The 12870-nt window shown below is 47.1% G+C and overlaps 1 protein-coding gene and 1 long non-coding RNA gene across 3 annotated transcripts in view; both read left to right on the top strand.

The window, feature by feature from the left end:
- LOC144131161 (uncharacterized) overlaps positions 1-12870 on the top strand; it is a 279476-nt gene that overhangs the window by 197481 nt on the left and 69125 nt on the right. The gene's annotated exons all lie outside the window — the stretch shown is intronic.
- The window catches only part of LOC144110734 (cytoskeleton-associated protein 5-like), an 80462-nt gene that overhangs the window by 15582 nt on the left and 52010 nt on the right, over positions 1-12870 (top strand). For both annotated transcript variants that reach the window (XM_077643808.1, XM_077643814.1), the window contains exons 5-12: positions 566-793; positions 1654-1839; positions 5262-5353; positions 5493-5550; positions 5762-5887; positions 6734-6879; positions 8176-8350; positions 10880-10993. In XM_077643808.1, coding sequence (XP_077499934.1) covers positions 566-793; positions 1654-1839; positions 5262-5353; positions 5493-5550; positions 5762-5887; positions 6734-6879; positions 8176-8350; positions 10880-10993 — 1125 coding nt within the window. The remainder of the gene's footprint in view (positions 1-565; positions 794-1653; positions 1840-5261; positions 5354-5492; positions 5551-5761; positions 5888-6733; positions 6880-8175; positions 8351-10879; positions 10994-12870) is intronic.

The following is a 12870-nucleotide window of genomic DNA, read 5'->3' as shown; positions in this document are numbered from 1 at the left end:
GCGCCAAGCAGGATTTCAGCCAACGCCGGAGCTAACAGCATGTCCGCATCCCAATGCCTTAGTCTGCTCGGCCACTGCAGCAGCCTCTCGCATTGCATATTCTGACTGGTAGCCTCTCATGCTCTTTATTTTCATACCATCTTCCTAATCTTGCATCCATTCATTGTGCGCTTTCGAGTGCTCAGCGGAAGTAGTGTTGACGCTGTAGCCATTAAATAAAGCTGGATAAGCCGGGAGTTAGAAAGGCTGCCCAGTTTGAAGAATAGAAACAGGAAAAGGTGGGGCGGCTCGCCCAGCAGCCAAAGGAGCTGGCCAATACCAGTTTGGCTACAAACATCCATGAAGTGTCTAGATTGTACGCCTTTCATTCTATGTGTTTCATGCTTACACCTGTTCTCAGTGATGAGATAGGCTATGCTTTCTCGTGTGGGCACATGTCTTAATCATGATGCCTCTATTAGGTGTTTTATTTTTCATTTAACTGCTGATAATTTCTTTGGCTTGGTTGATATATGAGTGTAGTGCACAAATCAAACGCTTGCCATGATCCCCCACCCTGTTGCAGCCTGTGTTCTCCGAGGTGGCTCTCTCAGATGAAGAGGCTCAGGGCAGGGCAGCAGCTTTGTTCCCAGAGGAGTCACTGACGGCACTGGGGAGCACAATCTGGAAGGACCGCTTGGCTGCCATTGAGAAGATGAAAGAAATCATCGAAGCAATGGAAGGCAGTCTGCCCGTGCAGGTTATAGCGAAGACCCTTTGCCGCAAGCCTGGTCTTCGAGACACGAACTTCCAGGTTTGTATTCCTCATTTAACTGGCTGCCATAGTTCTATGTCATTATCGTGATAGGGTTGATTGGTGGAACCACATGTGGTGAGATGTGGGCAGATCTAAATATTTCGACGCATCGATCACCGCCACAAGGTTGGCATCCCAACATGCTGCATCAAATCTTCTTTTCAGTCATATCTTCCCCGCACATCTGTGGAATGGAACCGCCTTCCCCCCGATATTGCAGCCATTCGTGAGAATAAAATCTTTCATGACGCTGTAGCTAATATTGTTTATTCTGAAGAAAGTTGATTGTTTGTTATATCTGCTTCCACTGTATTGTATACATTGTTTCTATACTATTTACGTTTTCTGGATGTTGTTATTTGTTTTATTCTAGAGGAAATTTATTTTGTAATACCTATTTTCACTGTATTCTATTTCATTGTTGTTTATCCTAATAAACCCACTCCCCTCTGTAATGCCTTTGGCCCTGAGGGCACAATAAATAAATAAATAAGTGTAGCCTTTGGGTGCGCAGACAGTTTCATCATCCCATGAGTCTGTTATTGAATGCTTCTTCAAGCCAAACTGAAGGCTATGGCTTTATGCTTTGCATAGGGGTAGTATATTTGGTTGTGAGTTTCGTTTATTACTGCTTCTGATATGGTTTTCATGTGCAATCAATATGCTTTGTTGGGAGAGCAAAGCACTCTGTACGTGTATTGTGCCAGTCGGTGCTACCAATGCTTATATATGCCTCTCCATGGATACCTCTGGTGAATGGGGAATTTCTCGTCCGCTTTGTTCCTCCTGCTTAATGGCCTGAGAGTGGCAGTGTTTTTTGCTTTCCCTTCACTGTAGTGTGTGGGGTATATGTGCAGGTGCTGAAGTTGAAGCTGGAGACACTGGTGGCAGTTCTGGGTAGGGGCCCCGTGTCCCTCTGTGTGGCTGACTTCCTACTGCCGGACGTGGTGGACAAAGTCGGGGACATCAAGAATGGTCAGAGCGCTGCGGCCGCCCTCACCGCCCTGGCAGAGGCCACCTCCCTCGACCATGTCAGCCAGGAGGTGGGCTTCGTTTGAGTTGTTTCTTGCACACTTTACAGATCTGCATGGCACTTTTTCCCTGCTATATTGCCTTTACAGCAGGTAGCCTGCACTTGTAACCTGTGGGCAGAATTTTGGAGCTAAACTGGGCCTTGGAGAAAATTTCAATTGCATTGCACTACAAGGATGTTCCAGAGATAGAGCATCCCTCTTGTATGTGCGAGGTGCTGGATTTAAATTGCAGGGTCACCTGGAGCTCTCCACTCTTACAGTAGTGCTAGAATGCCCCCAGCCACATGTTCGGCTCCGCATGCCCAGGCCTGGAGCATATGTAAAGGATGAAGTTCTGAGATTCGCTGAGGGGTTATTGCACATTCAAATGCAATCTGTGCCTTTCATAGTGAAAGCTCGTTAATTCGAACCACAATAATCCGAATTTTCAGATTATTCGAACTACTCTACATAGTCCAGCCAAGCTCCATACAGATCTGTGTATAAAAAAGCCCGTTAATTCGAAAGCGAGTCGGTTCCGCTACGGACAATTCGAACTACGCGCCGCTCCGTCTGCGCGGCTTGGCACACAGCAGGTGGCCGAAAAAAAAATGCCTGCGCGTACTTTGAGGCTGCGTACATGCTAAACGGGGACAGAAGATGGAACCAGATAAAACCGTGGAAGGGTGGGTAAAGCCTAAATGGCGCCATCACCGGCGCGGCGGCCGGCGGCGTGGGAGGGGAACGGATTGGCGAACGCGGTGGCGGCTGCCTACCCTCTTTTCCGCGCAGCCTCCGAAACTCGGAACTATCGTATTTACTCGCGTAATGAACCCACCCCCCACTTTTGTCCGCCAGAATTTACTTTTTTGTTTCTAGCCTAGCGAGTCCCTCAGTTGTCGCTCAGCGCAGACTGGCAGCTCGCCAAGATCGATGCTGCTCGCTGCCATAACAACTGGTTTGTTATGGCGGCGTTATGTTATGGGTTATCTTTTGAGACGAGCTCCAGCCAGAGAGGTGGGGGGGGGGGGGGGAAGCGCAGAGGCCTTGGCAGCGCGCCAAGCTGGTGCCGCCGCTGATAACATCATTTGTTTGTTTTTTTTATTTGAGGAGAGTTCCTGAAAAGGGGGGCCCTGAGGGGAGGGGGAGGGCGAGCGCGCTCAGCGGGGACCTTGCAGCGTGCCAAGCTGCTGCCGCCGCCGATAACATTTGCTTTTTTTTTTCTCTATAATTTGAGGAGAGCTCCTGCAGAGGGGTGGGGAGAGGAAGGGGGCGCAGCGGAATTGGCAGAGCGCCAAGACGTTGTGCACTCTAAGCTAAATTAGACCTCGTCACTGTCCTGTTTTTAACCTCGCCGTAAGAAACGCGTGCCTGACCTTCAGGGCCGGTGTGCAGCACGTTCGCGTTATCTCGCCGCCGGCTAGCACAAAATTGCCGGATCTCGTCAAACTGAATGACGCTAAACACTAGTGGCAGGAACGCGTCCGACCGCGCGCGTTTGTTGATGAGGTAAGGACGGACAGAGATATATGAAATCTCGGCCCTTCCAAAAAAATCTGTTGGAAACTTTTTTTCCCGCGTAATAAACGCTCCCCCAAACTGATAACTTTTCTGGGAAAAAAGTGGGTCCATTACGCGAGTAAATACGGTAAATACTCATTAATTCGAGCCCTGTTAATTCGGAAATTCGAATAGGTACTGTCGGCGCGGCCCCAACCAATGCCCATGAAAGGCTATGACTTCAGACGGGCACTACAAATTATGTGCGAAAAACTTTTTTTTTTCCTTTGCGAGTGGCGTCCATCCTTCTACCCATCAGTCGCCGACGGAATCACGCGGTCAGCCGCGATCATGACGCCGGCTTTTATCATCGTTCGCTGCAAAAGGCGCTTGCTGCTATCGCACGTTCCAATGATTGAGTGGCAGTAGACGGCGTCCGCCCCAATCGCGCCCATGGCACGATGAGGCGAACATAGTGAAACGAGGCTTGCAGAACCGGACAAGCGCTGGCACTGTGCCAAGTTCGCCCCCCCCCCCCCTTCCATGATAGAGCTAACGTCAAAAGGTCCCTGCGCAGCTTCTTGGCGCACTGCCAAGAAATGCGTTGTCCGTGAGGGTGCGAAATGGAGGGAAGCATTAACGACTGACGCCTTTATTTTTTCTTTCAAATTTTTAGGCAAAAATCGGGTGTGGTTGGGTTCCTTATGCGACTGGGTTCGTTACCCAGTAAATACGTTACATTTACTGTAATGCAAATGGTTCTTGCAGTTTTTTCAACGCCATTCGATAATTCGAACTTTTTTCCCGGTCCCGTGAAGTTCGAATTAACGAGCTTTTACTGTACTGAGTGTGAGGAAACTGGGTATTTTGCAGGTTCTTTGCTCCAAGAGCGTTTCTGCGGAGTAGCTCATACGAATTGGAATTTTTTTTTCTTCCATCTGTATGCTTGTTTTACCTTGTAGGGAATTTTCTAGGTGTAGCAGAAATGAAATGCAGCTTTTCTTTTTTTCCGATGCATTTGAATTAGAAGCCCTATGGTGAAGAATAAGCGTTCTGCACCATAGTGTTGTGCGCACTTTCCACCTGCCACTGCTGGCAGGTGGCAGTGTGGGGAGGAGGAAATCTGGAGAGGGAAAGGCAGGAACGTGGAAGAACCCAGACAAAAGTATCTTTATAAAATTGATTACTATAAAATGACTGATCAGAAATTGAAATGATTGAGATTAACTTTGCTAGTAGTAGTAGTAATAAACTTCGTTGTCCAAATGACCAGGCAAGGGTCTTCACCCTAAGCGGGCTGAAGTTCTTAGTCCAAGAGCCTGTGGGCCCTGGCCCTTTGCCAAGCACTGTGCACAAGCATGAGCTGGACCTCAAGGTCAGGGCTGGTTAGCAAGGCCTCCCACTAATGACTTGGTGCAAAGCACAGAAGTTTGCTCATTAAAAATTCTTTGTTCAGCTGAGCAAAGAAATGCCTGGCGAAGTATATAAGCAATTATGAAGAAAAGAAAAGCGGTAGAACAGAAGCAAATAAAAGTGAGGAGAAAAGCTAATACTAACACATTGTCATCACATAACGACAATTAAGTGCCCCTAGAACTGCTTAGCATGTTTCATTTGCATCACTATATTTTTTTTTCCAGCGCATGCTGTTATAGCTTTCGTTTAATCATAGAGCCCTGAATTCTACCGTTGAATCACAGCGTCCGCTGTGAGTTCTCAGTGTAATTGCTTGTTTGAATGAATTTGATATAATTCACTTTAATTCAACTTGGCTTGGCTTCCTCTTACAGCTGACAGTGTACCTTGATTCCAGAGCCAAATGCAGAGCTAGATGGCTAAACTAAAGCTACTACAGCTTTTGCTGATTAATGCGCTAAGCTGGTAAGCTTGGCTCTAGAAATTTTCTTTCCATTGCCCTCTCTCTCTATCTCTTTCTCCTCTTTTTCTTGCAGGTTTTGCAGCTTTGTTTTTCTCAGAAAAACCCGAAGAACCAGAGTGAAAGCTTGTTGTGGCTGGCCAATGCCATCAAGGAATTTGGGCTCAAGTAAGTCTCGAGTGTTTTGTCCAGGCTGCAAGCCATTGTAGGGAAGCCATTAATCTTATTCATCTGGTTGGCTGCAGATGGCTTGGTGCTGCATTTAATGAATTTGACTGTGGTGTGCTCCTTTTACCACTTTGCGCAGGGTCCCTCTTAAGGCAGTCATAGAAAGCATAAAGAAAGGGCTCGCTGCATCGAATCCCGTGAGTCAACTCTACGCCTTTCTTCTGTTTCCGCATGCTGTGACAGCTTTGCCAGTTGCTACATTTTTGCTGTAGAGTGGAAAACATAGGATGCATCTTTTGCGTTATGCACTTCATATTGCCGTTTGCATTACTTATTAGCCTTGGCAGACTGTTGGTGGTTCTCCTGGAGGGTGCTTTCAGCAGCCCATTCTCTCTCTTCTGGGAGCAGGCTGTGAGGACAGCGTCCATCACGCTGGCTGGTGTGCTGTACCTCTACATGGGCAAGACCCTGCGCTCTCTGCTGGAGGGAGAGAAGGCAACCCTCGTACAGCAGCTGGATGCGGAGCTTGCAAAGGTGGGCACCATTACTTTACTATTCGATCGCATATTCGAAATTAATATTGAATATTCGCGAAGGCCTAGTTTTAACCAGAGTCCTGCCATCACTTGAGGGGACTGCTCTTTTCTGGTCTTATAGCAGCTAAATTTTTTACTTGAAGCATATTTGTTGTAGAAATTGGTCTTCCCTATGGTCTCTAGCATGGGTCCAAAAGTGCATATGGTCAGACATGAAGGTGCACGTCTTTGGAAGGCAGTTGCTTTTGACCACAGCTTTGAGGTGATGAGATGCCTTTTGGCATCATCATGCAAGGTCTTTGTGCCATGAGGATAGATGCAGTGTCACATGTTTAGCACCGATGATTGCATTGTGTGTTGGCTATTTGGTGAGGCATTCATTGCATCATACTAATCTTTCGTAGTAATATAATTAAAAAACTGCATTTTCATCTCTTTTACCTCGCGCAGACTTTTAAATGTTGTTGATCCAGGTACACCAATTATTTACGTGGCGAGGCAATAGTTTTTCGATGCATTGTGTAGTAATGTGAAGGAACATGTGCTAGGCAGAACAAACTAATTAGTTATCCTTTTTGTGCCCTCAGTGCAGGCAATGCCAGAACAGGCCTCCGACATGGGCTCAAAGTTGTGCTATGTCCATTGAACACAGTGGACATAATGCTGCTTCTCAGATCTATTTGTAAACAATTCAGCACCTTTGCCTTTGAAAAAAAAACGCCTGTACTCTGTAGTCATTTTTGAAAATGATGAGGCAGTCGCTGTTCTGGAAAATCCAATTATGCCTCTGTAGTGCTAGAGATCACTGTGGGGGTGAAAGTTGTGCCACTTTTCTGGTGTGCAGCTGGAAGGCCAAAAGCCCCCAGCACCCATTCGTGGTTTGGCAGCCCCCTCTGGTGGTGAAGGCACAGGTGGAGCTAGAGATGCCACAGATGATGTCCAAGAGGCTGCTGTTGACATGGAGGATTTGGTTCCTCGGACTGATATCAGGCAAGCATTTTAAAGCAGATTTGAGCAAGGCTTTGAAGTTTCATGCTTTTACGTTTTAGAGCGCTAGCTGCTAATGGCAAGCTGCCTTGGTTTCGCCATCTCCACACCTGAGCCTGTCTGCACCAGCATGTCCGTGATCGCGTTACCCATCGTCATGGGTTTAAAGAGAGCAACAAGGCAGAACAATAGGGCGAGACTTTATGGGGTACCATTAATTTGCCACAGGTTCGATAGCCCGTCATGGATGTGCAGTGCCAACATACCGGGTCATCTGAACCCAATGCAGAGACCCAGTGTACCGACTTGTTAGGACAATCGCCATGAAAGCGTGCCACGGTTCAGGCATAATGGCTTGATGCAGAAGCCTTTGTCATAACGTGTGCGTTTTGCAAAGGTATTGGCAGTATCTCTTGATGTCGAGTCTGGTGGATTTGCTTTCTTAAAATGCAGAGTAGATTGCTGACCTGCTAAGGCTTCCTGGTAGCACTAGTCTTTAGACATGCTGACTTTCACATGGGAGCCAAATTCTCTGCCACTCGGCCATTGCAGCAGCCGTGATGGTTGACTATTTTGGAATAGAACATAAGACTGTTATCATTTATGTTGTAAGAGCTACATGAGCATTGTTATGATGTGAAGTGTTGATAATGGAGGTAAACTTCGAAGTTGAGAAGTTCTTGGCAGTGAAAAAAAATTTACTGATGATTACGAGGGTCAGTAATGCGAAATTTGAGCGTAGCTCTTCACACGCCACCTACCACTGCTGGCAGGTGGCATGCCATGCTGCTAGCCACCCTCTGGGATTTCCCACCCAGGCTGGTGGCATTTCGCAGTACTTCTACCTACCAACATGCCACCTCTTGCGCACGTACAGCCGCCACCTGTCAGGTGGTTTGTTACGGCAACGACGACAACTAGGACGCGGAACACGTGAACGGGCGTATAAGAGCTGTGCTCTAAATCAAATTAAATTGGTGGAGGAGTGCTGCTCGGAACTTCTTTGGAATTTAAGCCCTGCAGGTCATCCAACTTGTCATTGTTACAAGCATGTTGGGTGGCTTTGTCTAGGAAGTTCTCATCTGTGCGCTTGCTACTAACCGTGAGGTGGGAAAAGGTGGGCACTTTTGTGTATTTCGTGTTGCAAACTTGCCTAACTTTTGAAGACAGGCTTGCGGGCCAATCTTGATCAAGGCTTGTTGGCTAGTTGGTGGTGCTCTCCTTGCTTTGCTGTGTCCCACCATGTCACTGCTTCCTGTTGGTCAATGTCAATGCTGCCTGCATCCTTGCACTTTGCAGTGGCCAACTGACTGAGTCCCTGCTGTCGGAGCTGTTGGACAAGGACTGGAAGGTTCGACAGGATGCCCTCCAGAAGCTGGCGGCCATCGTGGACCAGGCCAAGTTTATCTGCCCCAAGCTGGGAGACCTGCCGGGTGCACTGCGAGCACGTCTGCTTGACTCTAACAAAAACTTGGCAAGTCTATTGTTTTTTCCTAGAGTGTAGCTCCTAGGTGCCCGTTCCTGGGTTGAGCGGCATGCCTCGCTGTCTGCATAACCGAGCACAGTGGAGGGGGAGGTGGAAAAAGACGGCAAGATAGTAGCCTGAAGCAGGTTGCATGGCCGCAGCCTGTGGCTCCAGAGTAAGGTGTGCCATCGTATGCTCGCCAGTGACATGATTGGTATGGTAGGCAGTGAGCACGCCGTAAGGAGTGCCAGTTGTGGCTGCCGCTTGCTCAGATGGCGCCAGAGTACTGCACGCCACTGTCCAATCACACGAGGCGAGACTCAGTGGCGGCTGATCGCTGTGCTTGCTGCCCAAGCCGAAACCCAGAGTCACTTCCACTTGGCACTGCATGTTTCATATGGAGTAGCCTGTGTTTCAGATACCGCAGTAGCTGCGCTCAAAAGTCACATTATTAAGAAGCGTAATCGTCGGCCAGTTTTTTCCTCCCTTTTCTTTCTTTTGCATGAGGAGCTGGTTGGTACGATCTTGTGCCAACCATTGCATTGTGCTGCGCCCATGAAAAGTGCCACTGCAACTGTCTGCATTGCTCATGACATAGTGTGGTTTAAGAACTGCATCAGAATAAGGCACTTACAAAATGTATCACTTATAACTGTAGTGCATGCATAAACTGGTATTTTATGTAGACATTGGCTATGAAATGGGAAAGTGTGCGGCTGTGACTAAGCAACTCAACGTTGAAGTACAGAAGGCACATGTACACCTTTGTACAAATTTATGCTAGATACCTAGAGCAAAGGCAGAGGAAGAATGACTTCAAGATGAATACCTATGCCTCACTAATTGGCAGGCCGCTGAACTTTCAAATTTTACAAAGAAATAATAGTACCTGTGTGTAAGTGATTAATTTTTAAGAGTGGATCCAACAGTGGCACAGCAGTTGAGATTTAATCGAGCATTGAATACTAGAGATTGCACTTGGATTGCACAGCACTCTGCTGAAGAAGGCAGTTTGCACTCCAAACGATGGCTACTCATTTTCTTCTCAGTGGAAAGGCTTGTCCTATACTCTGCTCAAGTCAGTGCAGAATGCATTGCATCAATTCATTCTCATCATGGTTAATGCTAAAGCAAACAAACGGACATTTCTTCACATCATGGCAACTGATGAACTAAGTCTGCACATTGCTGTCTGGTAACCAAAGCTGTTCCTCCATGCTCTTTGATTTGAAATGTGCTGTAACAAAAGCCACTGTCCATCATATCTGGTGGTGAAATCGGCCTAGATTCTTGCAAACACCATTGTTCAAGTTGGGCAGCGGCATGCGTAGTGATCAGCACATGCATGTATCTGAAACGATAGGAGCAGTGATTTATAAAACAGGCTACTCATGTTGTGCATTCTTCAAGCACAGGTGGAAAATTGATGTTTTTGCTACGTGCAGCCAGTTGCTGCAAGCATGGAGAAGAAAAAATTAAAAATGAAAACCAAAAGGGGGCTTGCTGCATAATAGTACAGTAGAATCTCAATTATACTAATCTTGTGAGTCGGAAAAAGTATTTTCTGAAAATCATATCATCCAAACTGAATGAAATCTGTTTGCACAAGCGCAGGAAATGCATTCATGTTTGTCTGTTTATGACTGACGTTGGCAGTGTGTGGGCAGTGCACTGTACTCAAGGGTACAGTTGTGGCTGACTCATTCATACTGTCCGCAGTGGTTTGGGATAGCATTCAGAACACCTGAAATCCTGTCCATTCTACATAGTGCGCGCTGGCTAGGGAATTTTACCAATTTCTATCCTCCAGAAATTCATAGCAACTGCGATAGTTGATCGTATGGTTGACATTTCACTGTAAACATACCGAGGTTGACAGCCAATTGCAGTGCAAGAAAAGTGGTGAATTGCTTTTTGTGCGGGTCCTAGAATAGCAGAAGGCACCTTACAGCTGGTCTTTGCAGGCTGGCCTTAGAAAAAAAATTTTTTAATGAGGACACATTTTTATAAACATCAAAGAATATATGTGCTTGTGTGCTTATTCCAAATATGTACTTAGTTTAACTTGATGTAAAACAAGTCCTTGTGCCCTTGCTAGAACTAGGGAACTTGTCAGAATGCATGCGATTGGCTTCTCTTGACATCAAGCTATGCAATTAAGGTAAAATGATCATTCTGCCTGTTATAGACGTTGAGTTACAGGGTTTTAAGTTGCCACTTGACAAATTGGAAGAAAAATTATTCCTTTGTCTGCAGTGCTGCCCGCCTCACTGGTCTACGGGGAAATTGGGATTGGGTATCTTTGAACAGCACCCCTGATTTTTTAAATTAACCAGGCTGTTTCACACCGCCGTTTCAAATTATCCGGTCAAATTTAGATTAGAAATTATGTGACAAATTCTTTTATATATCCAGGATTTCAAATTAAGAGTTCAAATTATCGAGGTTTTTACTGTATATGCACTCCTTTGCCTTAGTGATGAGTGCAAATACATAGCTATTTTTGTTTTTCTCAATGTGTATTTTTGCATATTGCAGGCTATCCAGGCCCTGAATATCTGCCAGAGCCTAGGTGCAGCCCTAGGTCCTCACTGTGGACCCTATGTTCGTACTCTTGCAAATGGCATGTTTACTGCTCTGGGTGACAGCAAGGTTGGTGGACACGGTGCCTTTCATTTCACTACTCGGCCCATTTATTAGATTCAAGGTTTTCAAATGTCAAATTTAGCATACCTGCTGTTATTGCAAGCACTTATCTCAGAACTTTTAAAAACCTGTGCTACCAGATGGCATATATCTGATCAGAACTAATGGAAACCTCTGGGATCTAAAGAGAGTTAAGGGAAGTAAATACAGTTGAGCCCGCATGAAATTACAGTCGAGCCCACATATAACGGCCCCACTTAAGACGAATTTTTGCTTATAACGAACGAAACCTGCGCGACCGTCAAAATATTCATTATTTCAATGGCAGAAAATCACACGTGTAACGAACGTCATTAAGCCCTGCTGATCAGTTACAGCGAACGGACGGTGTAAGCCCGGTGCCGCAACGCGAGATAACCTGCCTCCGACCCCTTTGTGCGCCCGACGCGCGGCAGGTGAACTGGTGGTGGTGGTTGGTATTATGAATTATTCTGGGGAGGGGGATACTGGTCCCGACGTATGTTGGCCCTTTGGGCATCACTCTTGGGGAAGGCAAACTGCCCGCCTCGTTTCGTGCCGCTCTCAAGTGAGGTACCTTTCCCCGCCGATGCGCCTTCCAAGATTGCCCTCCCGCCGCTCCTCGAAACTCCGCTCTGCTCTCCTCACTCCCTTGCAAATCCGCGTGTGGCCTCCGCGATTAACCGCGCCGTCACAGCTGCTGATCGCGGAGGTCACGCTCTGTGAAGCACGCTTTCCATGGGAGCCAAGAGGTGGCTGCACTGACGATCGTCGACACCCCTCATTGATCTCTCCGCTGGTGCTGTGCGTCTGTATGTTTAGCTTGATTTCCGCTTGGGCACGTTGCGCGCCTACCTCATCGTGCACTTTTGTCACTCTTGTTGCGGTGTAGACGTTTCGTTGACTCCGTTCAAATCTCGGGCCCTGGTTGTAATTTGGGATGGCGGACGGGGACACCGTGCCCACTTTCATTGTATTCGGTGGTAGAGATGATGAAAGCGGCCTGTGCAGAGGTGACGGCCACTTGCGTGCGGAACTGTTTCTGCAAGGCCGGCTTCGTCGTCACAGTGTCTGATGCCGAGCTTGATGCTTCGGAAGATGACCAGACCGGCGGCGATTTGTGGCAGCGCGTCATCGACTCTGACATGGAGACATGGGGAGACATGACATTGGTCGGAATGATTTTATTTCTGTCGATGCCGACACCACGGAACCGTGCACGGAAGAGGGCATTGTTTCTGAATTGCGGGACGAGAATGACGCTGAGGAATCAGATGAGGACGAAACTTCGGAGCCAGCACCCATAAGCGCGCCTGTAGCAATGGGCTATATAGGGAGCCTTAGACAACTTGTCTATGCCAAGGGCCTTGGCGAAGAGCCCACTTCTGCTTTAAATAAACTGAAATCCTCCCTCATAGATTCTGCGCTGCAAAAACAGACGTCCATCACGGACTTTTTCGCAAAGAAAAAAAATTTTGCATTTTGACAAGCAACTCTTTTTAAAGCTGCGGTCCACTTACTACAAACTTCGGGATATAACAAATGGACAGCGCGTGATGGCCATGTTCGTTAAAAGCGGGCTCGACTGTAAAACAGTAAAACATCAGTACTGTAAAACCCTGATGTCACGTTCTTGGGAGCTGAGTTTTCCTGGCTGTCAAGTTTACATGAGATAGTTCCATCCAGCCTCCCTTAGGAATACATGCGGTAGAGACTGAGTTGTTGCGTTGCAAATGCAGCAGCGTTCCCGCATGCTATGTTGCGAATGTCTTTTTGCAGTAATATACTTTACCTTGTACTGGCATTTCAACAGCCTATGCATAGAGTGTGCTGAACGGTGATGCCAGACCAGCTGACATGGGATG

Source organism: Amblyomma americanum, chromosome 1 (genome assembly GCF_052857255.1).
Source record: "Amblyomma americanum isolate KBUSLIRL-KWMA chromosome 1, ASM5285725v1, whole genome shotgun sequence".
Taxonomy (NCBI): domain Eukaryota; kingdom Metazoa; phylum Arthropoda; class Arachnida; order Ixodida; family Ixodidae; genus Amblyomma; species Amblyomma americanum.
The sequence above is the reverse complement of the archived record's forward strand: the minus strand, read 5'-3'. Positions and strand labels throughout refer to the sequence as shown.